The sequence below is a fragment of the Accipiter gentilis genome, chromosome 12, assembly GCF_929443795.1.
Source record: "Accipiter gentilis chromosome 12, bAccGen1.1, whole genome shotgun sequence".
NCBI lineage: Eukaryota > Metazoa > Chordata > Aves > Accipitriformes > Accipitridae > Astur > Astur gentilis.
In genome coordinates, this window is record NC_064891.1 from 30,673,992 (window position 1) to 30,698,142 (window position 24,151).

A 24,151-nucleotide genomic window follows, 5' to 3' on the forward strand; every position below is an offset into this window, starting at 1 on the left:
TGTCTAACCATGGATCTGGGGCCCTCCTGGGCCCTAAAGGTGCTTCTCAGAGCAAAACCCACATCTTCTGGGGTGGCTCTCACTTGGAAAGTCAGCACTTGACTGTAAGGCGCTGTGTCCTGGAAGGAGCTCTTAACCACCAGGAGCCAAAATGACAACTAAAACCCATGCATATAATGATACACTCGATCCAACAGAATTTGGGGAATGAATGCCATGCAGCAAGAAACTCTTACCTAGTGAAGTCTTCCAAGGTACGTAAGCATCGTGCTCTGAGTTGCAAGGTGCAATTTGCTACACTGGTTTGCTTCTGTTTCTTGCTGTTCACCTGCTCGGTGCCTGGGCTGCTCTGGCAAGGTTGGGTATCAGGCAGAAGGAGCTTAAATAAGTTACTCTCTGAACTGGGCTTTTCAAAAAGAAGAAGTAATACAATATGGGATGATCACAAAAAGGCATGTATTCTGGGATTATTCATTGCTTTGTTATGCTCCAGAAATTTAATAGTCAGGATGGTCTTCCCCATGCTAGGGTATATTATAATGTTATTACGGAGCTAGATTCTCAGAAGGACTGTGCATCCTGTAGCTCAGAAATCTGGTGTCTGACTGTTAAAAAGATTTTTCACTCCCTTTAGGGTCTCAGCTGGCAAAACAAAATGGTTTGTTAAGAAATAGACTTGTTTATAAACTGTCCACAGGAACAAAGAGAAAATCCTGTGGTTCGTTTGCAGCGTTTTTTGAAAGTTGGCATGTTACCTGGGCTGGGTGTGTGGCCTTTGATTCTGGAGATCTAGGCAAGTTTTTAATGACCTGAAAATATAGGAATCTAAAAATGCACCTCCATGGTTTTTAAATATTGTCCATAATCTTCAACCTGACTTTTTCTAAACCCGACGAATTCAGGGCAATTAGGCCGGCATGTTTCAACAGTAATTGGGCCTTACAGCTAAGAGTTTCACTACGATCTCTCCTTGGACCTTTGTATTCACAATAATATCTTTTTTCAGGCTAATTTAGCTTATGTGGGAAAGTCCTATAAGAAACTTAAAGTTTTTCCAGCAACTACTGAAAGGCCATGTTCATGTGGGTTAGGGCAGCTGGGAACTTGGGTTTCCTTTCTAACCCCTCGGTAACTAATTCCTCCATAGCAAATGAGAGCTATTAGTAGGGGAACCAGAGGGTTCAATTTGTGATGTTTCCCTGGCCAGCTTTTAAAGATGATACTCAGATTACTCTTAATGTGGAGAAGATAAGTATTTTGAGAGGATTAAAGGACAAAAACCAACAAATAAGAGAAAAGCAGGCCTGAAGAAAGTAGATGGTGTTAAGTGTCTGTATTTCACACATCTAGCATTACTAAGTAGAAGTGCTGCAGACACTGATGCAACCTCCAACCTTGTTAAATAATGACAGGCTTTCCAAGGCAAAGGTGAGTTATGCAAAAGTTAGGCAATACAAGGTAGTGTTTTCCACATACAGGTCTCTTTGCTATTTTGCTGAATGAGGGTTATGGTGTACATGGCACCTTTATTTCTAGAAAACCTTGATGCCAGCCAGCACCTCAGAAATTCAGTGCCAGGGTAGAAAAGGGAAGCTTTTGCCCTGAGAAGCCCCGAATGACTGTGGTTTTCCTGTCACTTACTGCAATAAAGCAGCTTCTGGACTGAAGGGAGACTTGAAAGTCTTGGCTACCTTTTTTTTTTTTTTTTTGGGGGGGGGTGGTGCGTGCAGGGGGAAGGCTGGATGGGGAAAATATCAAGGTTGGCTCATCCCTGAGTACAGAGAACTGAGTGGATTGAGCAAGTTTGCAGAGGCACGTGTGCAAGTGCTCAGTAAAACTCCTACTTTCATGTAATCCCCAGGGGTAATAGGGAAACTCAGGCAAAGGTTAATGAGCTGAGATAGCCTTACCATAACCACCTTTCTCAGCTAAATTGTATCTTTATACCTCTACCTTGCAGCTGTAGGACAAATACCACGGGCTAGGTTTGTAGCATTTCACTTGTTCTTATTGATTCAGTTTAAGATTTTACAAACCCTCTTCACTGCTGTTGCAATGCTGCAGGGGCACCTTGGCATGTAAGTGTATAGACACGAGGGTGGCTTGAACTGGAGCCGTTTCCACTTTGCAATGCCAAAAAAAAAAAAAAAAAAAAAAAAAAGAAATGAGAGAAGGTCCAGGCCAAGTTTTGTGTCCCTGCTAGGAATTGTGCATTTTTGGTGGAGAAGAGGTGCTGCACCCTGTCTTTGCCAGCTCTGCAGTGAGGTGCAGCAGCAGAGACTTGCCAAAGCTGCCTGCAGATACGGCACACCCCTGCCTTGCCAGCATCCATCCAATGCAAATCTACAAATACTGAGGGTATAGACATGGTGGGCCTCGTCTAATGGCTCACCAGCCTGAAAGGGGCAGTTGCTGTCTCCCTCCCACCTTCTCATGCGTGTTTGCTGCTCATGCTCCCATGCCAAGCCTTTCCCCGTGCCAGGTCGGCTTGCCACTGATTTATTTTAGTGGATTAATTTGCTGCTGGGTGTCCTGGTTTCAGCTGGGATAGAGTTAACTGTCCTCCTAGTAGCTGGTACAGTGCTATGTTTTGAGTTCAGTATGAGAAGAATGTTGCTAACACACTGATGTTTTCAGTTGTTGCTCAGTAGTGTTTAGTCTAAAGTCAAGGATTTTTCAGCTTCTCAACCCCAGCCAGCGAGAAAGCTGGAGGGGCACAAGAAGTTGGCACAGGACACAACCAGGGCAGCTGGCCCAAACTGGCCAAAGGGGTATTCCAGACCATGGGATGTCACATCTAGTTTAGGAACTGGGGAGTGGGGGGCGGGGAATTGCCACTCAGGGACTGGTGTCGGTTGGTGGGTGGTGAGCAATTGCCCTGCGCATCATTTGTACATTCCAATCCTTTCATTATTGCTGTTGTCATTTTATTAGCGTTATCATTATTAGTTTCTTCTTTTCTGTTGTATTAAACCGTTCTTATCTCAACCCACAAGTTTTACTTCTTTTCCCAATTTTCTCCCCCATCCCACTGGGTGGGGGGGGAAGTGAGTGAGCGGCTGCGTGGTGCTTAGCTGCTGGCTGGGGTTAAACCACGACCCTGGGCCAGGGAGGAGCTGGACAAAGACCAGGCTATCATGGAGCAGGGGTCCCCCTGAATGGTTGGCCAGCACCTCTCGAGCCACGTAGTAATGTATTCACATGCTACAATGCATTTGTGTGTCTATAGCTCTGCAGGGGAATGAAAACTAGATTGAAATCCCTGCTAAATTTTGACTCAGTCCACCAATTATACACAACCATGCTGCTGTACTGTGGATTCTTGCTGGCTTTCTGGTCTAAAAAAGAAATTTGTAAGTAGAGCAAAGTTCATTTCTGGCCTGGGGAAATTTATCAGAAATAACTTTTTCTTACTTGGATGCAGCCTGCCCAAGGTCCTAAGCCACATCGGTGTCTTGGAGGAGTGAAGTTTTGCTGTTTGACACTGGAAAGCTGCTAGCACAAGGTTTGTACCTGGGCCTCGGTACTCAAGCGGTACACCTGCCACTTAGTCCCCAGAGGTATATCCGTGTGGAAAGTCTGCGCCTCAGCCTCGGCACGCGTCCTCGGAGACAGCCTCCTTGCCAGCACTGCCTGTGACCACAACTCCTCTTGTGTTTCAGCACGCAGGGAAGGCAGAGACTGCTTTTCTTCTGATATTACAGGTTTGGAGCTGACCCATTGCGGCTTGGTCTCGGATGCAGAGGGGAGCGCCTCATCTGCTGCTAACTGGAGTGTGGAGGAGTGTTTCTGCACGTCTGTCTGGGAGGCAAATGGAGGCACCCCCTCTGCTCCCAGGAAGTCAGGTCTGGAGGTTCGGACTTGGGCTTCACCTCTTAACTGTGAGGGACGCCATTTCAGCCCCGGGGGTACTTCACCAGGATAGGTTTGTGTTTCCTCCGCTGTTTGCACTGGAGGCACGGGTGGGATTTCAGCTGGGGCTGCTGTATCCCGCGGTGTGGGGTGTCGGGGTGTTTCGAGGCTGGAGGAGTGAGAGGGAGGAACATTCTCGGCTTCGGATGTCATCAGCTCGGATGTCTGGACCTCTGCATGAGACGTGGGAGCACCCTTGGCCGCGCTTACTGTGAACATCAAGGACTTCCCCTGAGGTCCTGCCCCTAAGCCAGCAGAAAACCCCTCCTGTGGTCCACGGCTCCGCTCCTGGGCGTCTGCGCGCGGCCATGAGGAGGAAGGCTCCTCCGTCCCTGCCGCGGCTTTCACCCACCATGTCACACCTTGGCATCGACAAGCAGTGGGAAGAGAGGCACTGGGTTCATATCAAGGGATTCAAAGTCCTGGATGTTTATGAGGGAGCTGCACTTATCCTGCCCTGATTTGCCAGATGGTGCTTTTAAGGGCAAAGTTACTTCTGCAATCACTTCTCTGGCCTCATAACCAAATACTTGTCTCTTTCCCGGGGTCTTAGCAGTTTGGGTCCACACAAAACTTCTGGGGCACAGCAATTTAGCCTCCCCTAGCTGGCTATTTTGCATGTCTTCAGCTGCTAACAAGGACCATATCTACAGCAGGAAGGGCAGCTGCTGTTAGGATTGCACTTTGAACCCAGGGGAACAAAAGATATAAATAAATAAATAAATAAAAAGGTTCTCATTAAGAGTAGTGAATGAAAGCACTTCCAGAAGCGTGTTTCATGCCCCTATACATTTCACAGGAGCTGCTATCTGAAGAGGAAAGAAGTGTCATTAGGAAGTCACCTAACAGACCAGAGATGCTTTGGGGAAACAAAAAACCAAATCTGCGTGCTTCCACAAAAATGGAAACAAACTGCAAAGCTGAGGGAGGCTGTGTTGTGAAGAAAGCCTATAGAGTCCTGAAGGATCGGGAAGGTCAATGCGGATGAATTGCTGATAGTATCTCAGTGCATGAAGTAAGGGCCCACAAAAAAACCACAAGCTGTGGGGGAAAAGCGAATCCGCAGGGGAGTTACAACATACCGGGGGATGTGGTGGATGTCACGAGAGTCAGGGTTTCGAAGGTAGATTTGTAAAAGACAAAACTACAGAGTGACCAGACACAAGGAACCACATCTGGCTCACGAGCTCCTTGGCGTCTTGTCTGTATGACAGAAGAGGCTGAAGCCACCGGTTGCCAGTTCAGGTTTCTCTGCTCCTGTAATTATCTGGATTATTTTTACCATCTCCTCTTCCGGCATCTCTGGCTCAGTTTGGTTTGTACTGAGGCTGCAAGGTAAGAGGGGACAGCTGAGGTTCAGAGCCTGTAACAAATCACAAAAGCCAAGCAATACACAAACTGCATCATACAACACAAAGAAGCTCCCAGCATCTGAGACAGAACTAGAAACCGTGTGCAAGTATTTTATTATGACTTAAAATAACATTTCTTCCAATGACGGATCACGGTTTTGTGTCTTCTCTTTTTCTCCTTGTTTTGTCCCCACACATCCAAGTAGGTAAGACCTATCTCTGCTGCAACCCCCACCACCCCCACTTTTGTTGGGTTTGTGGTACCTAATGGCCAGATTCCAAGGATTTTCCTGAATGATGGGATGTAACTCAGTTTTGCTGTCTGTATTGCTGGACAGGTCCCACCTGACTGTCAGTCTCATCCCTGGAGAACAGCGGAGCTGTTTCACATCCGATAGCCCCTGTTTCAGTGCTGGGATGTGCCTGGCTGCATCCCTGTCAGCCTTGCCTGTCCCCCAGGTTGCCAATCATTTTTTTTAACCTCTTGGCTTAGTTCACCCACTCCTGGGAAAGAAATCGCATCTTCAGAGATGCTCCATGCCTACGAGCAATGAATATTTCCTCCAGGTTGCAGGCAAGCTTTTCTTGCACGTCTACCAAACGGAAAAGAAGATCATGAACATGGCCAGGAGAGGACAGCATCTGAGGAACTGGGACCCAACAACCATCTGACTTGGTTTCCTCTTCCTAAAATGATTGCAACATAAACCCAATGATTTTAAAAGCACCAGTTTTTAGCAATGCTGTTCTAGCTCCCTAGCTGCATCATATGCTGCAGTGTGCCCTTTAGCTGTGGTTTTTCTGGCCACGGTGGGAGGGGGACTAGCCGAGAGGACCCTTTCCTCTGACCCCTGGGGACTCACCATACCTGTTGGGTGATGGGGTTGTGGGGAGACCGGCACAGCATAACAGCTTCCAGATCCCTGGGAGCTGAACAGCACAAAAGCGACAGGCAAAATCCTTCTTTTGCCTCTAGCTTCGTTGCTCCTGGGTGGAAGGATTGGTGCGAAGCTTCCCGGGCTGCCTCCATCCCCCGGCCACCCTAGGGATGGTTTTATCTCCATCCCATTCACCTCATGTCTTCCACACGGCCCCAGCAGCAAGGAGGGGGCATGGCCATCACCGTACCCTGTCCTGTCCAGTCCCCCCCAAAATGTGACATCAGCACAGGGGGTTCTGAGGTAGGAGAGGCAGTGGGTGCGGGACCCTGTGTGAGCCCTGGCCATGGTAGAGATGCACATGTGGAAGCTGCCAACAACATTTATTCATCGCGTGCTGGAAACGCCTCTGTACTGCATACTGCCTTTTTTATTCCTCCAAAAAAAAAGGTGCACAGGTGTATCTCCCACGCATGTCCTGGCGGGGCAATGTGGGCCTGGGGCGATGCGAGGTGGGATGAGGCTTCGCAGCACACTGTAGCAATGCAGCAGCTTCCACACGGCTGCAAATTTGGGAGAAAGATGCAAAAATAAAGCTCTTTATTTTTGCAAAAGTCCCTCTGGCGCAGGGAGGCTGGTGAGACACAGGCAGGCTGGGGTGGTGCTGGAGATGCTGCGGGGGAGCAGGACTGGGGGGGGGGGTGGGTTGGGGGGCGTCCAGCGATGCTTCCTCAGATCTCGGTGCGGAAGCGCAGGTCGGTGCCCGACATCTTCTGCACGTAGTCCTGGTCAAAGCGCTCGCTCTGGGCCACGGTGAAATGGTTCTTCCAGTCTCCAACGGTGCCTGGGGCCGGGCGAGACGGGGCTCAGCGGAGGCCAGGGGGGACAATGTGCCGGGAGCCCCCTGGGGCCGCTCACCTTTGCGCATGAAGGGGGAGACGCTGTGGTCCATGAAGTGGGAGGGCACCATGCTGTAGTTGGTGGTGGGGTTGTCCCGCATGGTGTCGAAGGAGGTGTGTCGGGTCATGGTGTCCAGCGCCACCTCCGGCAGCTCCCGCCCCAGGAACTGGGCCACCTTGGCAATCTCCCGGCGGAGGTCCTGTGGGACACAGGCCGACGCTCACCCCTCCTGATGCCCCCCCAGACCCCACACCACCATCTACCCTGGTGCCTCACCTCCTTCAGGTCCTCATAGAAGAGGTAGAGGATGGGGTGATCCTTCCTCCGTTCCCAGTAGTCCTTGACGTGGTCGTACCAGGAGCCATATGCCACTGCGTGGGGCGAGCAGCCAGAGGGCTGTCAGTGGGGGAGCTGGAGGACGCATATGGGGTGACCCCCCCACAGGTGTGTCCTGTCCCACCTCTGCCAGCCATGAACTGCTCCAGGTACTGGGCCCACGTCCCAGGGTGAGGCTCGAACTTGTTCATCAGGTCAAAGTGGTAGAAGGAGACAGCCACATCCTTGGCGTTGCGCCCCACGTAGATCATCTGCAGAGAGGCTGCGGGGTACGAGGGGCAGCCCCAGGACCCCCAACAGGGGGGGATGCTCCAGCCCCTAGGGCTCCCAACACCATTTAGGATGCTGGAGGGAGCAGTGGGGGATCCTGCCCCAGGGGAACAGGGGGACTGCAATACCTCCTGAGGAAGAGACCAGAGCTGGGGGTTACCTTGCAGCGGTTCTCCCAGAAGGATTTGGGCAGGATATGTGTGGGCAGGTGGGTCTTCACCACACGGGGTGAGGGCATGGTGGCCAGCAGATCCGTCCCTGGGGGACCCCAAAGCACATCCCCAGCAGGCCCTCGGCGGAGTCGCCCTGGGCTCAGCCCCCCGTGGGGTGCCCGTGGCCAAGCCCCCACGCCCCGCTACCTGCTGGCATCTCCCCAGGGGCAGAGAACTCCAGCATGGGCACCCTCTTGGTGATAATGTCCCGCTTGCACTTCTCGGGGTCGCCGCCTTGCAGGATCATGTCCACGATCTCACTGACCCAGGTGGTGCCTGAGGAAAGCAACCCACCAAGGGGGCGGACAGGGCGGTGTTGAGGTGCTCAGCACCGACAGCCCCCCGGACCTCAACGAGGCAGCATGGGGGCGAAGGGAAATCCCACATGGCTCTGTCCTGACAGCCCCGAATGTCCTGCAACCCCCCAGGCAGCAGGTCCCAGCCATATAACACGCTCGCCCACCAAGCACCACCGCATCTGGTGGCCGTGGGGACACTCACCGGATTTGGGGAAGGTGACCACCACGATGTCCTCGGGGCGACTCTGGAAGTTGTCGATCCGCTCCCAGTCATGGGCAAAGGCGTTGACCATGGGAATGCCGTGCACCGTGCGCCAGGGCTGCCGCAGGTAGGTGTCTGGATTGGCCATCCTGCCGGGGAGGGGGGCAAGTGGGGGGCTGGCCGGTTGCGGGGGTGGGGGGCCCTCGCCCTCCCACGGTGGCCACTGGCCAGGGCAGCACAGGCACCTGGCACTGTACCTGCCGGGGAGCGGCAGCGACACTGCCTGTGCAGGGACCGGAGGTCACCGCAGCCCCCGAATTGGGAATGGGGGTCCCATCTAGGGGTGCAGGAGCCCACCCCGTGCCTCAGTGAGGGCTGGGGGATGCCCGTGGGGTGCCAGCGTCACCCAGGCCAGGCGCTTCTCCCCCTGCCTCAGCACCCCAGGGGAGAAGGGAACAGGGTCCCCTGGGTTATTGCAGCAGTCCCCAGTCTAGGGAAAGGTTTAGGGGTGATGACTGCACCCCAAAGTACCCCAAACCCACTGCCCTAGACCCCACAGCACACGGCTCCAAGCAGCTGAGCGTGGGCAGGGCGCCCAGACGGCACCCGCAGGGCACCCAGCTCACCTAACGCCGTGCCGCTCTGCGCCGGGACGGTGACGCCGGGAGGGTGACGGCAGAGGACAGGGAAACACGGGGCCCCACGGTGTTTTTTACAGGCAGGAGAAGGGAAGAGGCAGGGCCGGTGAGGGCAGCAATGTTTGCCAGCGCTGCGGCTGCCGGGAGGGAGGAGCGAGCGTGGGGAGAAGCCAGTGGCCGCTGATCTCCCTGTGGGGCCGCGGTGAACATCTGCGGACCCACCAACCCCACTCACAGGTCCCAGACCGTGTCACCCCCACGTGGGGACGGGGAGGCTGCCTCTTGCTGCCCGCGCCAGGCTGGCACCTTCCCTGCACACACTTTTGCCAGGATCCTCTGCAATCCTGCAAGATCCTGGCAGCAATCCCCCCACCACGGCAGCCAAGGGGACACGGGGTGGCACCGGCTTGTCCCCAACCCGAGGAGAGGCCAGCAGCCCCGGGGGATGGCTGGGTTGGGGTCAGCACAGGCATAGGGCAGTAAGCATCCCATGGAGGGGTATCAGAGAGGACATTTTATTTCTCTCCAGCAGTCCCAGGAGAGGGGAAGGAGCCCCCAGCGTGGTGGCGGTGCCATCATCATGGGTTGGATTTGGGGGGCGTCCAGTGATGCTTCCTCAGATCTGGGTGCAGAAGCGCACGTCAGTGCCCGACATCTTCTGCACGTAGTCCTGGTCGAAGCGCTCGCTCTGGGCCACGGTGAAATGGTTCTTCCAGTCTCCAACGGTGCCTGGGGCCGGGCGAGACGGGGGTCAGCGGAGGCCAGGGGGGACAATGTGACGGGAGCCCCCTGGGGCCGCTCACCTTTGCGCATGAAGGAGGAGATGCCCTGGTCTATGAGGTGGGAGGGCACCATGCTGTAGTTGGTGGTGGGGTTGTCCCGCATGGTGTCGAAGGAGGTGTGTTGGGTCATGGTGTCCAGCGCCGCCTCCGGCAGCTCCCGCCCCAGGAACTGGGCCACCTTGGCAATCTCCCGGCGGAGGTCCTGTGGGACACAGGCCGATGCTCACCCTTCCTGATGCCCCCCCAGACCCCACACCACCATCTACCCTGGTGCCTCACCTCCTTCAGGTCCTCATAGAAGAGGTAGAGGATGGGGTGATCCTTCCTCCGTTCCCAGTAGTCCTTGACGTGGTCGTACCAGGAGCCATATGCCACTGCGTGGGGTGAGCAGCCAGAGGACTCAGTGGGTGACAGCACGCTGCAGGGTCCCCAAATGCACTCACAGGTGTCCTGTCCCACCTCTGCCAGCCATGAACTGCTCCAGGTACTGGGCCCACGTCCCAGGGTGCGGGTGCAGCTTGTTCATCAGGTCAAAGTGGTAGAAGGAGACAGCCACGTCCTTGGCGTTGCGCCCCACGTAGATCATCTGCCGAGAGCTTGGTGACATGTGGGGACTTGCAAGGTCCTGGCAGGGCAGGTCCCCCCCTTACCTCTGCTGGGTCCCTCCAGGTGTGTCCTCTCCAGCCTGTTACCTTGCAGCAGTTTTCCCAGAAGGATTTGGGCAAGATGTGAGCTGGGATGTGGGTCTTGATGATGCGAGGAGACACCATGGCCTCCAGCTGCTCCGTGCCTGCAAAGATTTCCCCCAGGAGCACTCACACTGCTGGCAGGGTGGGCCCCCCCCAAACAAAGCGTGCCCCCCATGCAGCATCCGCTGCCTCCCACCACCCCCTGCCACTCTGCTACCTGCCGGCATCTTCCCAGGGGGAGCAAACTCCAGCATCATTAGGGAAGGGACCCGGTGCAACCTGGTCCCAGCGCTGTGGAGCGAGGAGTGCAGGGAAGGGGTGGATGGAGATGGGGACACAGCCCCTCTGGGAACGGTCCCCAAATACCTGTGATGAGCTGTGCTGTGCTCAGCACCCCCTGGTAAACACACAGATGGGGGGGGTGGCAGGAATCACAACTTCCCTCTCCACCCACAGTGGGAAAAGCGGGGAGGAAATCTCAATCCACAACCCAGGGGGTTTGAACATCACCCTGTCCCTACCCAGGGGTCACCCCCGTGGATGTCCTCAGCTTCTCACACTGGTGCAGGGCTCACTAGTGGGATGTGGGAGTCAGGCTTTGGTTACCTCCACACCCTCCCCAGGCACTCAGATATGGGTCCAAAGTTTGCAGGGTTGCACAGCACCAGCGCAGCCAATATCGTGCTTCTGGGAAAAGGGTTTAAAGGCGCCGGTGGTGGTGAAATGCTCCTCCTTACCTGCTTCCCACGGGTGAGCTCAAGCCGGGAGGGAGCAGGGAGGGCAGGAGAGATGGCAGCCGGGCAGGGGCAGCTCGCTTGTTTGCAACCTTGAGAAAAACATCCCTGATTTGTCCCCAGAGCCAAGTTCCCAGTGAGGTGGGACAGGCCATGTCAGGCGCTTGGGTGTTTTGCTGGCAGGGACATGCCCTCCCTGCCCATCCAGCTGTACAGATGCCAGCAAAACTGGCAGTGTGTGCAAACCCTGCAGGCAAAGCCAGGAGCTGGGGAAGCACAGAGATCTCCATTGGCATTTAAATAGATGCGTGGAAAGGATTTATTCCTGTGGGAGAGCTTCCCTTATAGCACTGCTGCTCTTTAGGAGTCAGATGTGGGTTGCATCTCTTTGGGGGATGAAGCAAGCTTACAAGACTGCCTTGCCAAAAAGCTGCAATCTTGGAAATTCAAGAACAGCCTGGAAACGGGGCATAACTGGGGAATTTGGGGCTCTAAAGCAAACCCTTGCCCCCAGTGGGATGGGGACTCATTTGCTCCAGCCATGTCTGAGAAAGGGCTGGGCACAGCCGGGTTGGAGATTGCAGGTTGGGTTCCCCATTTGGCAAGAGCGGTGATGTTGCTGCCAATACACTGGTGGGGAGGTGTTTCTCTTTGGCTTTGCTTCTGCAAACCACGGGCTGACACGCTCCGGCGGGGCCAGGGAGCCTGGGGCGAGCCCCGCCACCACCCACTCTGTCAAGAAACTTGTCACAACCCAGAAGCATGAAAGCTCCTGTGCACACAAAAGCTGTGAGGGCAGTGGGTTCACCAGCGCTTCAGAGTTTTTCCACTCTTCACTCATCTTTGCTCCCTCCAGATGCCTTGGTAGGATGGAGCTGGTGTGGCCCAAGGCGTTGGGGGCCAGCAGTGGTCTTTGGTAGGATGCCCACCCTTGGTGATGCCTGGCCACCACCAGCTAAAATACCATGCACACCCACCCTCCCACCCACTGAGCATGGGGGGGGTCCCCAGCCACTGTCCCGGATTTGGGGGGTTCAGCCCCCTCACCTTTCCCCACAGGCAATGGCTTGTCCTCCACTTATCCCAATTTATCACAGGGGGAAAAGAGAATTGGTACAAGGATGCTCTGTCCAGACCCTCCCTCCCCGCCAGAGGAGCGGGGAGAAGTAGAGCCCCCCCAGAAAGGGGGATGAGCCCCTCACGCCTCCATCTGGAAGTTGAGGTTGGAGCCTGCCATGTGCTCCTGGTAGTGCTGGTCGAAATGCCTGTTTTGGGCCATTCTTCCAGTCCCCAGTGATCCCTGGGGGCAAGAAAATGAGTGGGGCAAATCCTGATACCCCCAAAATACTTGCAGCCATGAATAGGGACTGCAATACAGCCCAGGGACACCTGTCCCAAACCCTCCACCGCTGCCCAACCCCACTTTTCCAGAGGAAGGGGGAGAAGCTGTGGTCCATCAGAGTAGTGGGCATGGTCTCGTAGTCAGCAGCAGGGTTCTTCCTCATCTCCTGCAAGGAGGTGTGGTGGAGCATCCTTGCCACCGTCCCCTCCACCACCTCCTTGCCCAGGAAATGCAGGATCTTTTGCACCTCCTGCCGTGGGTCCTGCAGGGTGGCTGTCATGGGGAGGCTGGCAAAAAGCCTGGGAGGGGCAACTGGGCTACCCTCCCCTCCATCCCACCCTCACCTTCTTCATGTCCTCATAGAAGAGGTAGAGGAGTTGCTCCTCCTGCTTCTTCTCCCACCAGCTCCACACGTGCTCATACGAGGACCTGTAGGCCACTGCAGGATGCAGTCAAGGGGTTAGCCGAAAAGTGGCATGGTGAGGAACACCCTTCCCACGGTGTTTCAGGATGGGCACCCTGGGGCTCAGCCCCCACCTTTGCCAGCCATGAAGGTCTCCAGGAACTCACCCAGTGTGCTGGGGTCAGGGTGCATCTTGGCCATCTGGTAGAAGTAGTAGTGGGAAAAGATGACATCTTGGAGTTGCGAGCCATGTAGATGATCTGGGGACAGTCGAGGATGTGTTTGAGAGGTGCAGAGCAATACCCTCCTCCCTACCACCTGGATGGGGAGAGAGGCAGGGGGCACCCATGGCGTTACCTTGCAGTTCTTGTCCTGGAAGGAGGTCAGGAGGAGTTGGACCAGGAGATGGGTCTTCACCAGCTGCGGGGACAGGGTTTTCTCCAGCATCTCGATGCCTGTGGGACAGGGGGCTTAGCAGTGTGAACGCCAGGACCCTCACCCCCACCCCAGCTCAGCCCCCTCCCCACACAACCCAAGGGGGGCAGCCGGGCTGGGAGACTCACTGTTCGACATCTTGGGGGCCTTCATTTCCAGGAAGGGCACCCGGTTGACGATGGCATCCCATTGGCACGTCTCCACATCGCCGTCGTGGTATATATCTCATCCAGGATCTTGCTCAGCCACGTCGTGCCTTCAGCACAGGGAAAGCGTTGCAAGGGCTGGCGTCACCCTGTCCCACCTGCACCCTTCCCCAGGGCCACTCACCCGATTTGGGGTTGGTGGCAATGAGCGGGTCAGCTTGGCCGGACTTGGAAAGCCTCCACCTGTGGCCAGGCCTTGACGAAGCACTTGTAGAGGGGGATGCCATGGAGGCTGCCCAGCTCCTCCCTGACCACGTCTTCCTTCCCCGTGGCCGACAGCGGGTGTCCGTGGTGGCGGCTGTCCTCCTCGCCGGCAGCCGCCGCGACCTCGGGACCGGCCGGATTCTGTGGCGGGACGGCGTCTGGGACAGCGCCCCGTCAGACTAAGTTCACCCCGGATCGTGAGGTGGTTTTGGGGTGGGCATCCCCCGGGGGAGCCTGTGAGGCCTCCCTGACCCCCATCCCAGCTGGTCACTGGCAAAGGAGAGGCAGACGCAGCCATCTTATGGGCAGGCATGTGGGCGAGTAGCCTGGCGGGGGGGGGGGGCAACGGCGCGGTGGGGTGGGGGCGGGACGGGTGTCGCAGAGCGGCCGGGCGGGTGGCGCCCGGCCGCCATGACGGTCTCACGGGTGACGGCACGGCGGGGGGGGGGCTGCGGTGCCGCTCCGCGGCCGCCAGGCGGCGCCACCGTGCGGGGCAGGTGCGCGGCCGCTCCGCCGCTTCAACACCCCCGTCGCGGCCGCCAGGGGGCGCCGCCGCCGCGGGACCGGCGGGGGAAGCGCAGCAGCGGCGGCGGCAGCGGGGCCGGGGCCGGGGCCGGCGGACCCCGGGGTCCCGGTTCCCGGGTCTCTGGCCAGCGGCGGCCCTGCCGGGCCCCGGACCCGTCTCCGGGAGCCCGGGGACCGTGCCTGGGGGCTGCTTGCCCGCCACGGCCGCTCCCGGTGCCGCCGCCGCGTCTCCCCGGGGCGAGGGTGCCCGCTGTACGCGGGTGTCCCGTCTCCCCGGGGCTCCTCCGGGGCGGCGCGGTGCCGCCCCGAGCCCTCCCGGGGCCGGCCCCCCCGGCTCTCGGCTGGGGGCTCTTGCCGCGGGTGACCCGCGGGCGACCGCTGCTGCCCGCCGGGTTTCCCGGCCGCGGGGCTGCGGGAGCTGCCGTCGCTGCCCTGCCTGCCCTGCCCGCGCCGGCGGCCGCGGGGCAGCGGTTCGCTTTCGTGCCCCCGCCCCGGTGCGGGATCCCCGGCGGGGGCCCGCCCGGTGACTTTCCCGGCGCCGACTCTCCGGCGACCCCTCTCGGGGACCAGCTCGGCCTTTGGGGCGGGGGGTCCCCGGCAGCTCCGCGTTTCCACCACGGGCGGGATCGGCCCCAGCTCGACCGTGCCAGCGGCCCCCGGTCCTGGCTCCCCGCCGCCTCCCCTGGGCGAGAAGGGGGCCCGGGCAGGGCGGGGGGGGTCTCCCGGGGCGGGCGGTGACCCCTCCTGCCCCCGGGCTCCCTCCTCCCGGCTGCTTGCTTCTTTCTCCCCAGCTCTTTCCCGGAGCAGCTGCCGGCAGGACAAACCCCTCCGGCCTGGGGCTGGCAGCTCGAACCGGTGCGTGTGGGAGCTGCTGCTGGGGGGGACCCGGTGTCCCCCGGGGTTCAGCCCTTCAGCCCTGCCCGGCGTCACCCTCGCAGGCCGCGCCCGAGGGCCGGAGCCGGCAGCGTCGGGCGCTGCCACGGTGGGGCCCTGCGCGAAGCCCTGCTTCTACTGAAAACCACCTTTTTCCGCCCCAAACGTGCTGCGGTGGGAGCAGAGGCCGCCCCAGGGACCCGCGCCGGCGCCCGCAGCCCCACCGGTGGCACGGTGAAGCCGGCCTGGCCGGGCCCGGGGAGCTCTGGAAGGTGCCGGTGCTGCCGGTCCCTCGGGAGGTGTCGGCGGCACAGGCGAGGCCGCGTGGCTGGGCCGAAGCGTGGGGAAGGCTCATCCCGGCGCCCGGGCGAGGAGCAGGGCCCCGAGGTGGCGGCCAAGCAGACCCGTGGGGTGGGACCGACTGTGCCAGCGGGACCCAGGGGGGCTCCGGTGCCACGGGAGGGGAGGGGTCCCTGCAGGGTCCCTGGGGGTGGAGGGGCGGGCAGGGGTCATCGGTCACCTCCCCGGCCCGGGGAGCGGGGTGCTGGGACCGAGCGGGCACAAAGGAGCCAGGCCTGGCCAGAGCTCGGGGAGCGGTTTTGTGCTCGGGGCACTTTGGCTTTGCCCCCGTCCCGCCGGCGGAGCGGCCGAGGGACGGGGAGGCCAGATGCCATCTCCTGGCAGGGGTCCCCGCCGGGCCCTTGAGGGAAAGGAGGGGTCCCGGTGCCCAAGGGGCAGCGCTGGTGGGTCACCGTGGGTGCTGGTGCATGGCCCTCGGGGCTGGCAGGCAGTGTTGGGGTCTGGCCCAGATCCCACTGGCACTGGTGCATTGTCAGCCCCAGCCCAGGGCTGCTGGTCATCTGTCTGTGCAGCTGCTGCTTCTGCATGGGGCGGGTGGGTTTTCAACCAGATCCTGGCTCTCTCCTGGGGAGAAATGGGAGGTTTCTGATGTCCCATTCCCCCGTTTTTCCTTCCCCTCCTGTTGCAGGTGCGTGGCACCGGGGAGCCACTGCCGAGGGGCCAGGAAGAGCCGCCCATGCCCAAGAGGCAGCAGGGTTTGCAGGGACAGCAGGTCCAGGGGCTCTTTGGGCCATGCCGTGCCATAGGGAGCTCTGAATGTCCCACATCTCTCCCTGCGCTGGGACGGACAGATGGACAGATGGATGGAGGAGCCTCAGCCATGCCAGGAGCCACCCTGCTGGAAAGACTTGCACAGGGTGTAGATCCCTCAGGAAAAAGCCAGGCTGCCTGCTCCGAAGACAATGCTGCTGCCTGCTCTCTGCACGGCCCCGCTCCTGCCTGGGGACAGCCCTGCCTAGCTCTACCCGCCCAGAGACTCTGCAGGGACTTCGCAACTCCAGATCGGTTGCAGTGTCAGGTCGGTTGCTTCTGCCCCTGTTTTGCTTCTGCTCCAGCTCCTGGATCCTCCAGTTCGTTTGTGGCCGTAGCTCATGGATGGCCCTGGTTAGTTTCAGCTCCAATTCGTTTCAGGTCCAGCTCACTTGCAGCTTCAGGTCATTTGTTGCTGCCCCTCGCTTGTTTCAGGTCCACCTCATGGACAGCTCCAGCTTGGTTTTGCTTCCAGTATGTTTTAGGCTCCAGTTGGATTTCATCTTCTCTGGCTTCATTTTGGGTCCAGCTTATTTACAGCTCCAGTTTGGTTCCATCTCCAGTTGGTCTGCGGCTTCAGCTCAAGTTCATTTCTGCTCCGGCTTATTACAGCTTGTGCTTGTTCATATGATCTTGGCTTTTGACAGGGTTGTAAATCAATCACTGTTACAACTTGAACTGTCATAACTGCACATTTTCTAAATAGGGACTAATGAGTGAATGACTATTCCAGCTGTTGTACACACCTCAAGTAAAGAGGTGGAAGATGGTGTGAAAAGAGCCTTTTCCCCCAGAGACTAAGTCGTTGAGTTCAGCCTGGGGCATGCCGGCCTCCCAGGCTTTGGGGACCAATGCAATCAGATACCAACCTCTGGTGGGGTTCCACACAGGTGCCCCTGTTCTGGTCCCCACCTCACTTCTCCCTGGCCTCCAAGCTGCTCCTGCTCATTGCCCCTGTCCCATTCCTGCCTGGTCTCTGCCTTGCCCAGGACAGCTTCTGCTGTAGGTAAGCATGACTGCAGCCGAGGCACCAAGCGTTCTCCAGTCCTCTCTCATTTCCTTGGTCACCCCCCAGCAGCGCCTCACTACCAGGGCATTGTCCAGATCCTCTCCTCATCCTGCAGCAGGGTGCGCTATGGGCCACGCTGGGGACTCATCCCAGAGCTGAGGGAACAAGGTCCATGTTGGTTGCATCGGTGTGGATAGGAATCAGAGAGAAACCGTGCTCTTGGCACCCTGGGCACTCCAGGCACAGGACCCATGGCCCAAACCCTCTCCACTTGAAGGGTCTCTCTCCCCTGAACCCTTTTAAGCACCTTTCCCAGTATTTCCCACCCACTGGGCCAGGGCCAGGGAGACCCATCGCCCTGAAATCAGCTCCAGGATACTGACACAAGGTACAAAATGCAGGAATCAGCTGGGACATTCCCTGGGGATGAGCTGGAAATCCTGCAGTGCCCCTGACACTAGCAGAGAGTATGGCTTCAGAAAAGGGGGGAACCCACGGGCACAGGAGCAGTCAGTGAGTTGCAGGGGCCCGGTAAGGCGCAACACCGATACCAACACCCTGGGCTTTGGGCCTTGGCACCCCAGGACCATGGCACGGGGTTAACACAAGGACGGCTCCTTGGGCAGCTCCATGCTGGGCTCTGCCCCTTGCTGGGGCTTCTTCATGAAAAAAACAGATGGGGTGAGTGACTCCATCAGGTAGGAGGCCAGGTTGGAGCCCAGGAAGCCATTCCCGAGGCTGGGGAGTGACGGAGGTAGGTGCGAGGGGCCAGGTGAGGATGAGGAAGGCATGGGAACAAGTGTATGCCTGGGAGAAGGGAGAGCCACCGGGGCCGGCCCCTTGCAGAGGGCTACTGGTGACATTGGGACACACATGGGGGACATCCAGCACTGTTGAAGTGAAGAGGTGTGATGCTTTCATTTTCCCGAGTGCTTCAAATAGAAAGGGGAGCAGACCTTCTTTCATACCCATTGTTCCAAGAATTGGCTGAAACCCCATGGCATCATTATGCTTCCTGGTGGATGGATTCAATCCTTTCAGCAGCAACCAGGGCTGTGCGTTGAGTGCCAAATCCAGGCAAATGAGGAGTGTCACACATGAGCTAACAGAGGGGAGATCAACAGGTGTTTAACACACATTATTTGCAAGAGAAACCCGATTTCCATCTCTCCCGTCCTCCAGAACAGCTTCTGTCCCACCCCTGTCATCTAACACAGCCCTCTCCGCCCATTACCTTCCTCTCATCACATTTTCTGTCCCAGTATTGCCCCCCCCCCCCCCAACAAGAGTCCCCTGGAGGATGACACAGACTCGGATCCCTGCCTTCTGGGTGCCTCGTCTTCATGCAAATAATTTATTTCCCTTAGTAGCACATGCAATTTAATAACTGCATGCAGTTTTAAAAGCAGTTGATAGTTACAGGCAAGAACTAATGCCCTTCCTTCTCTTCATAGAATTTATATCAACACGACTTGGGTTTTATCCTGCATTTCCACAATGCCCAAGCAACGCATTAACAGCAAATAATTTCTGAAATTGGAGAGGTTTGGGACAGGATCAGACTGGTCAGGGTGCACCTCTCCCCCGCCAGGGCAGTCCCCACTGAAGAGCTGGGATAGTCTCAGGTCCCACCAGCACAGCCCTTATGCTTGCCAGGGCTGAGAGGCTCAGAGCTGCTTCTGGCCAACACTTCTCATTTGCCCTGCAGCTTCCAGTGGCAAAACTATATCAGTGCAGAACAACTGTGGGCTTAGAAGAATGAGTAACTATATGGAAAATGTAAATAGCAGCTTTGTGTGCCTACTGCTACTCATAATATCTTCCTTCCCACTTGCAAGAATGGTCTTTCCCTGGCAAAGCCATCCAGTGCAATTAGCAAATTAAAATGTTGCAGTTTTCATTTAAAAAAAAAAAACAAAACCAAAGTTGTTCAAAACCTGCAAACAGACTAAATTAGGTGTCATGGTTAGAAAAAAATCCTTTCTGAGAGTGGCTGGGTTTGGTTGGGTAGCTGATCCTGTGTGTTAACCTATAGAAGCCCTCACCCTTTTCACCACACTGACCTTTTAATTGGTAATTCTCTAAGTAATTTTGATATAGGAAGATGATTCTCACTATATCTAGATCAAGAAGTATTTGTACTTAATTCTAGCAGGGAAGGAAACTTTTCCTTGAAAGTAGAGCCACGTGGCCTCAAACTGTATTCAGTAACCACTGCTGTATCAAATTATTTTTCCTTATTGCCATCCCCATCCACTTGTGCCTGCTGTAAGATAACCCGTGCCTCCTCCAGCAAAATCAGGGACCTATGGGGCAAGTCATTTCAGATATAGGTAATTTCAAGGTAGTTCATGTTGTGGTGACTTCACTGGGTTTGTTCTTTCAAGTGTTATATGCCAGCCTTACACAGAATCTATTTATGCTAAATAAGATACAAACAGGTCTCGTTCTGTCTTCTGAGGGCCAAGCTCGCACAGTCATATTTTCCTTCTATTATGACCAAACCAGGAGTTTTCCTTCCGCCTGAAACAGAAAATGGTAGGCTGAAGCAAAATTAAACAGAGAAGAATGAATCACTCCCCTATTTAGAACAGGATGAGGATTTAAAATAAAAAAACAAACCAACAACAACAACAAAAAAAACACCCAACAAAACAAATAAACCACCAGCCAACAAAGACTGTAAAAAATCCAAAGCCCAGAAGGATATTTTGTTAGTAACATTGCCGGTGCAGCTGCTAACATAAATATTTTTTAACAAAAGTGCATTTTATGAACCAATGTATGACAGTTAACCCATGAAGGCTTGCATACTGAGAGCAAGGTTTGGGGGAGCAGTTAGCTTTTGCCAGGCTGATATGAGGTGGGTTTGGTAATTCTGCTTTCCTTCAACTTCTGCAAAAAATCAGAAAGCCCTTCCTAAAGCCTGACAGGGAGGTAATGGCATTGGAGTGCCTGGAACTGAACAAATACAGCAAAACCTAAGCAAAATACCTCCTCGGTGCTACAGGGCTTAGTTTGGCAAGGGAAAGGAAATTCAATCATGCTCTCCTGGCCCATCCTCTTGGCCTGGGAAAATAATTCCCAATGGTGCCTCTGCAGCCACTTGTTGCTGAGCAGAAGACCAGCTCCAAGGAGAAGCTCTTCATTCAAAGCAATGTAGTCCCATCATTTTCTGAACAACTTGGTCTAATCTGCTTTTTATGGGAAAAGCTATTTTGTGACAATGGAAATGCTCTCAGCTCGTCAGACTGTACCCTGAAGCAGCTTTCCTTGTGTTCGCTTTTCTTCTCATCTTTGAGTTTCTTGGGTTATTTTTAGTTTAAAGTTACTGTCACATTTACAGCAGAGATGTGTACAGCAGGTTGAAGAAGCTGCCTCCCAGAAAATCAGCCCAAGAACCACCATTCAACTTGTCCACTATTTCATTTTACACCCTCCTATTTGATTTATTGGTGTGAATCATATCAAATGCCTATCTATGTATGTTTGTCTATTGCTTTCTTGGAGGACCTTTCTCTCTGCTGGCAACATTGATGGTGAGGACCAGGACTAGGATGCCAGATGGGCTTGTACTGTGAGACTGTTGGTGGCCGAAGTGTCCCATGTGAGCAGGAACTCATGCCAGCTCTTCTCAAAGTGATTGCACTTTTATGTGTATTCATGGACTTATGTTTCCCCTGTTAATGGTAGATGATTTACAGGAGCACAAAGAGGTTTCTCTCTGGCAGGCAATTTAAATGCTGTGTGACCTTGCTTTTTGAAGGGTCATTTAACCTTTGAATTGTGTTTACCTTTATAGCTTTCAAGTCAACTATCTTATATACAAGCGGTAGAGCCCCAAAAGCCCTGTTTTGGCTTCCCACCTCTCCCCACTTAATTTTTGCTATTTTGGGCTACTCTTGTCTCCTGTTTCTCCACAAAAACAGCTCCTACCTCACTCTCATGAAAAAAATACAAGCAGTAGAAAGTTTAACAAGACTTCTAGCAGAGTTTTCCTACAAGTTACCTGCTCAGAGGTCCCACTGCCATTACTGCAGTCCTTGGCTTCCCTAAGTTTGAGCTGTAAATATACTACTTACAGCTGGAACAGAGTCAGCAAAAACACTTCTGGCCAAGTGTAGGTAATATGGCTTTCATTCAAAATTTTGGAACAGCATATGACTGATATTATATGGAATATCAGCTCCTAAGATCTTCAGTGAAGTGACTGCTAAAAAAGAAATACTGCAAACCTCTCAAAATGCTTATGTGACTTCCCAGTGTTAAAATAGCTGGTGCTTTTAAGGTTACCTTTGGGACACAACATTTTAAATTTCCTCTTACAACCAACTTTACAGAGACCCAGCGCTGCAAAACTACATCAATACCATGAAACTTGTTTGCTGAGTGCCCTTCTACCTCTCCTACACACTGTGTCCCCAGGCGTGGAAAGAGGGAGCAGTTTGTCACTACTGCATATGGCAGAGTGCATCATGTCCTTCTAAGTAAAAGACAAAGCAAAGCCATTCCCACTCCTGAGAAGCCAGAGCAGCATGGATGTGCTGCACGTGTTCTGCTCATGGCTTCTCATTCATCATGTCCCAGGAAGCCTAATTTAACTAAGGATAAGACTTGCAATAATTACAAACAATCTCTGTCTCCCAAGTGCTTTGGGGGAAACAGAAAGCCCAGTCAGGCAGGAGTCAGGTTGGCTACAGAAGATACAAGAAGGAACCTTCAAAGACAGAAGCACATCCCAAACAGAGGTAGGAAGGGCACCTAAAGCACCAAGAGGCAGTATTGGGAGAGATGGGGAAGGAAACACAGCTTAACCACCGCAGCTTTGCTCACTGCAAATTTTAACTCTGCAACATAAGCCACTCTGGGCTGTGTCCAACGCCTCTTGTGCAGCCAAGGGGTGAGGAGGAGGGCTGATGTGATGGTGAGGTGGATTCAAGCTGCTCACTGCTGTATGAAGAGGAAGGGTGCAGGACTCGAGCTCATGATCTGCACTTCCAGCCAGTTCCAGCTGCTCCTGCCAGCCAGAGCCGCAAACAGCCGCTGCTCAGCTGTAGCAAAGACATCCTTACAGGATGACTTTTGGCCATCCTCTTTTTTAAGCATCCCTCTGGCTAGTGAACTGCGACTGTCTTGAAGTTCTGGGGAAAAAGTAATTCTGTTGATCCAGAGCCAGAAGACAGAGCCTGACCAGCTGGCTGGCCTTTTGCCCCCCTGGGCAAGGTATTGAGTGTCCTCTGTTGAACAAAACTGCTCAGCGTTTGGCCCACACAAAGCGCAAATGATACCTTCTCACCTGAAGGGAATAAAAGTGTTTCACCTCCCCGGATGCAACAAGTCTCTTTTGTTAAAAGGCCCTTCAGTTTTAGACATTGTTATTAATTTCTGTTGACCCGTGGAAGGCATCTCTGCCGGACCGTCAAGCTCAGACCATGCCCAGAGCTACCATCCACTTCAGTTACTGTTTCAGACCCACAAAGGATGCAACCCTGGTGGTTTCTCCAAACAAAACCCACCTTGGGCTCAGACAAAGAGATTGTCATGTCCCCTCCAATCAGAGCAACACCAAGTACCTTCTGAAGACATCAGTTTACCTAAAATAAACCCCAATATTTGTGTCCTTTATACCGTCCTGTGTTGAACAGATCTTAAAAAAACCCCAACTAAAAGCTTAAGGGACCCATTTCTGGTTAAAGGTGCTTTCCTGACACCCTGATCTGTTTGCAAATGACTTCTCTTTCAGGTGGTGCTTAGGAGCAGGAGGCAGTGAAGTTTAAACAGCAATCCTCCAGCAGTCTTCCCTAGTTTTGCAGTTTAACAGACAGTTCAGGTACCCCAAGGGATGAGGGACTGCTCACCAACACCCTCTCCACAAAAAGCTCTTCCCTCTCTACAGGTGCCACCTCCCATGGTTCAAGGACAGCCCAAGCCCCTTTGGCTGCTGAGCTGGAACAATTCTGCTCTCAGGGGGCTACTCAGAAAGTGTTGCCCAGATGAGACCACCTCCCAAAAAAGCCTTTGTTTTTTTAATCAAGAAAGCCATTTTTTTAAACAAAAGCAATACATATTTGGAACAGCAGTTCCATGCTTCTGGAATTAACATTTTTAATACGGATAATACAAAGTAACCAGAGAAACAAAACAGAAATGAGAAGGCTCATCCCCAGCTCCCGGTCACCGCACCTCCCTGCTTCATCCTGTCAGACAGGGATGTCCCATGCCAGGCTCACAGCGTAGGCAAGATGCATCAGCAAGACGTGTCAGACTGGGAGCTGCCTCAGCTCCTCAGCTGCTGACCACGCAAGTTGTCTTTCTTCAAACCAGCTGCACTACTTGCGATCCCTTGACTTGCTGTGAAGCTGCCTTTGATGGACAGGAGCACCCCAAAATTCCCACTCCCACCTCAAAACCAGAGCTGAAAGCCCTCCCCATCTTTCTTTGGTAAAACAAGGCAGGCTGGGCTTTTGATCATCAAAGTTTTCCTCTTTGGAAGGAGGAGGAGCTGTCTAGCCGTGGGTTCATTGATTCCCTGCCCAGCAGGAATGTTTGCTTGGGCACAGCCAAGCCGCACCTCTGATGACGGTAACAGGCAGCGCTTGCTCTCTTTTGATATACTATCAGCTGGGTTTATCAGAGTATCAACACAACCTCCCCACTCCAGGACTCGTCCCTTCTGGCCAGCTCTCCCAGCAGAGCGGACAGGGGCTGCGTGGGAGCTGAGCTCACCTCTTATTTCAAAGAATCTTAACAGCAGGTTTTAAGCTACTTATTTACTTTTTTTGGTCTGTGCAGGAAGTCTGAGCTAAAAAAAAAAAAAAAAAAGAGGGAGAAGTATAATTA

The 24,151-nt window shown here is 54.8% G+C and overlaps 3 protein-coding genes across 3 annotated transcripts; all 3 read right to left on the reverse strand.

Moving 5' to 3' along the window:
- Positions 1-6,506: 6,506 nt before the first annotated feature.
- On the reverse strand, positions 6,507-9,047 carry LOC126044911 (sulfotransferase 1B1-like). The gene is made up of 8 exons (XM_049815306.1): positions 8,988-9,047; positions 8,362-8,510; positions 8,008-8,136; positions 7,809-7,906; positions 7,503-7,629; positions 7,319-7,413; positions 7,061-7,241; positions 6,507-6,986 (listed from the first exon to the last, which is right to left on the reverse strand). Exons 2-8 carry the CDS (start codon positions 8,507-8,509, stop codon positions 6,874-6,876), a joined length of 891 nt encoding a protein of 296 aa, XP_049671263.1. The 5' UTR covers position 8,510; positions 8,988-9,047; the 3' UTR covers positions 6,507-6,873.
- A 568-nt stretch (positions 9,048-9,615) lies between these two features.
- Positions 9,616-11,359, reverse strand: LOC126045039 (sulfotransferase 1B1-like). The gene is made up of 7 exons (XM_049815580.1): positions 11,208-11,359; positions 10,688-10,761; positions 10,474-10,571; positions 10,241-10,367; positions 10,061-10,155; positions 9,803-9,983; positions 9,616-9,728 (listed from the first exon to the last, which is right to left on the reverse strand). The coding sequence occupies exons 1-7, from the start codon at positions 11,357-11,359 to the stop codon at positions 9,616-9,618; spliced, it is 840 nt and encodes a 279-aa protein (XP_049671537.1).
- A 1,043-nt stretch (positions 11,360-12,402) lies between these two features.
- LOC126044912 (sulfotransferase 1 family member D1-like) lies at positions 12,403-21,620 on the reverse strand. The gene is given in 12 exon segments (XM_049815307.1): positions 12,403-12,481; positions 12,483-12,504; positions 12,628-12,808; positions 12,891-12,985; positions 13,084-13,188; positions 13,191-13,209; positions 13,307-13,404; positions 13,513-13,606; positions 13,609-13,640; positions 13,715-13,745; positions 13,747-13,847; positions 21,605-21,620. Coding segments are annotated over 12 exon segments (873 nt in total).
- Positions 21,621-24,151: the final 2,531 nt, after the last annotated feature.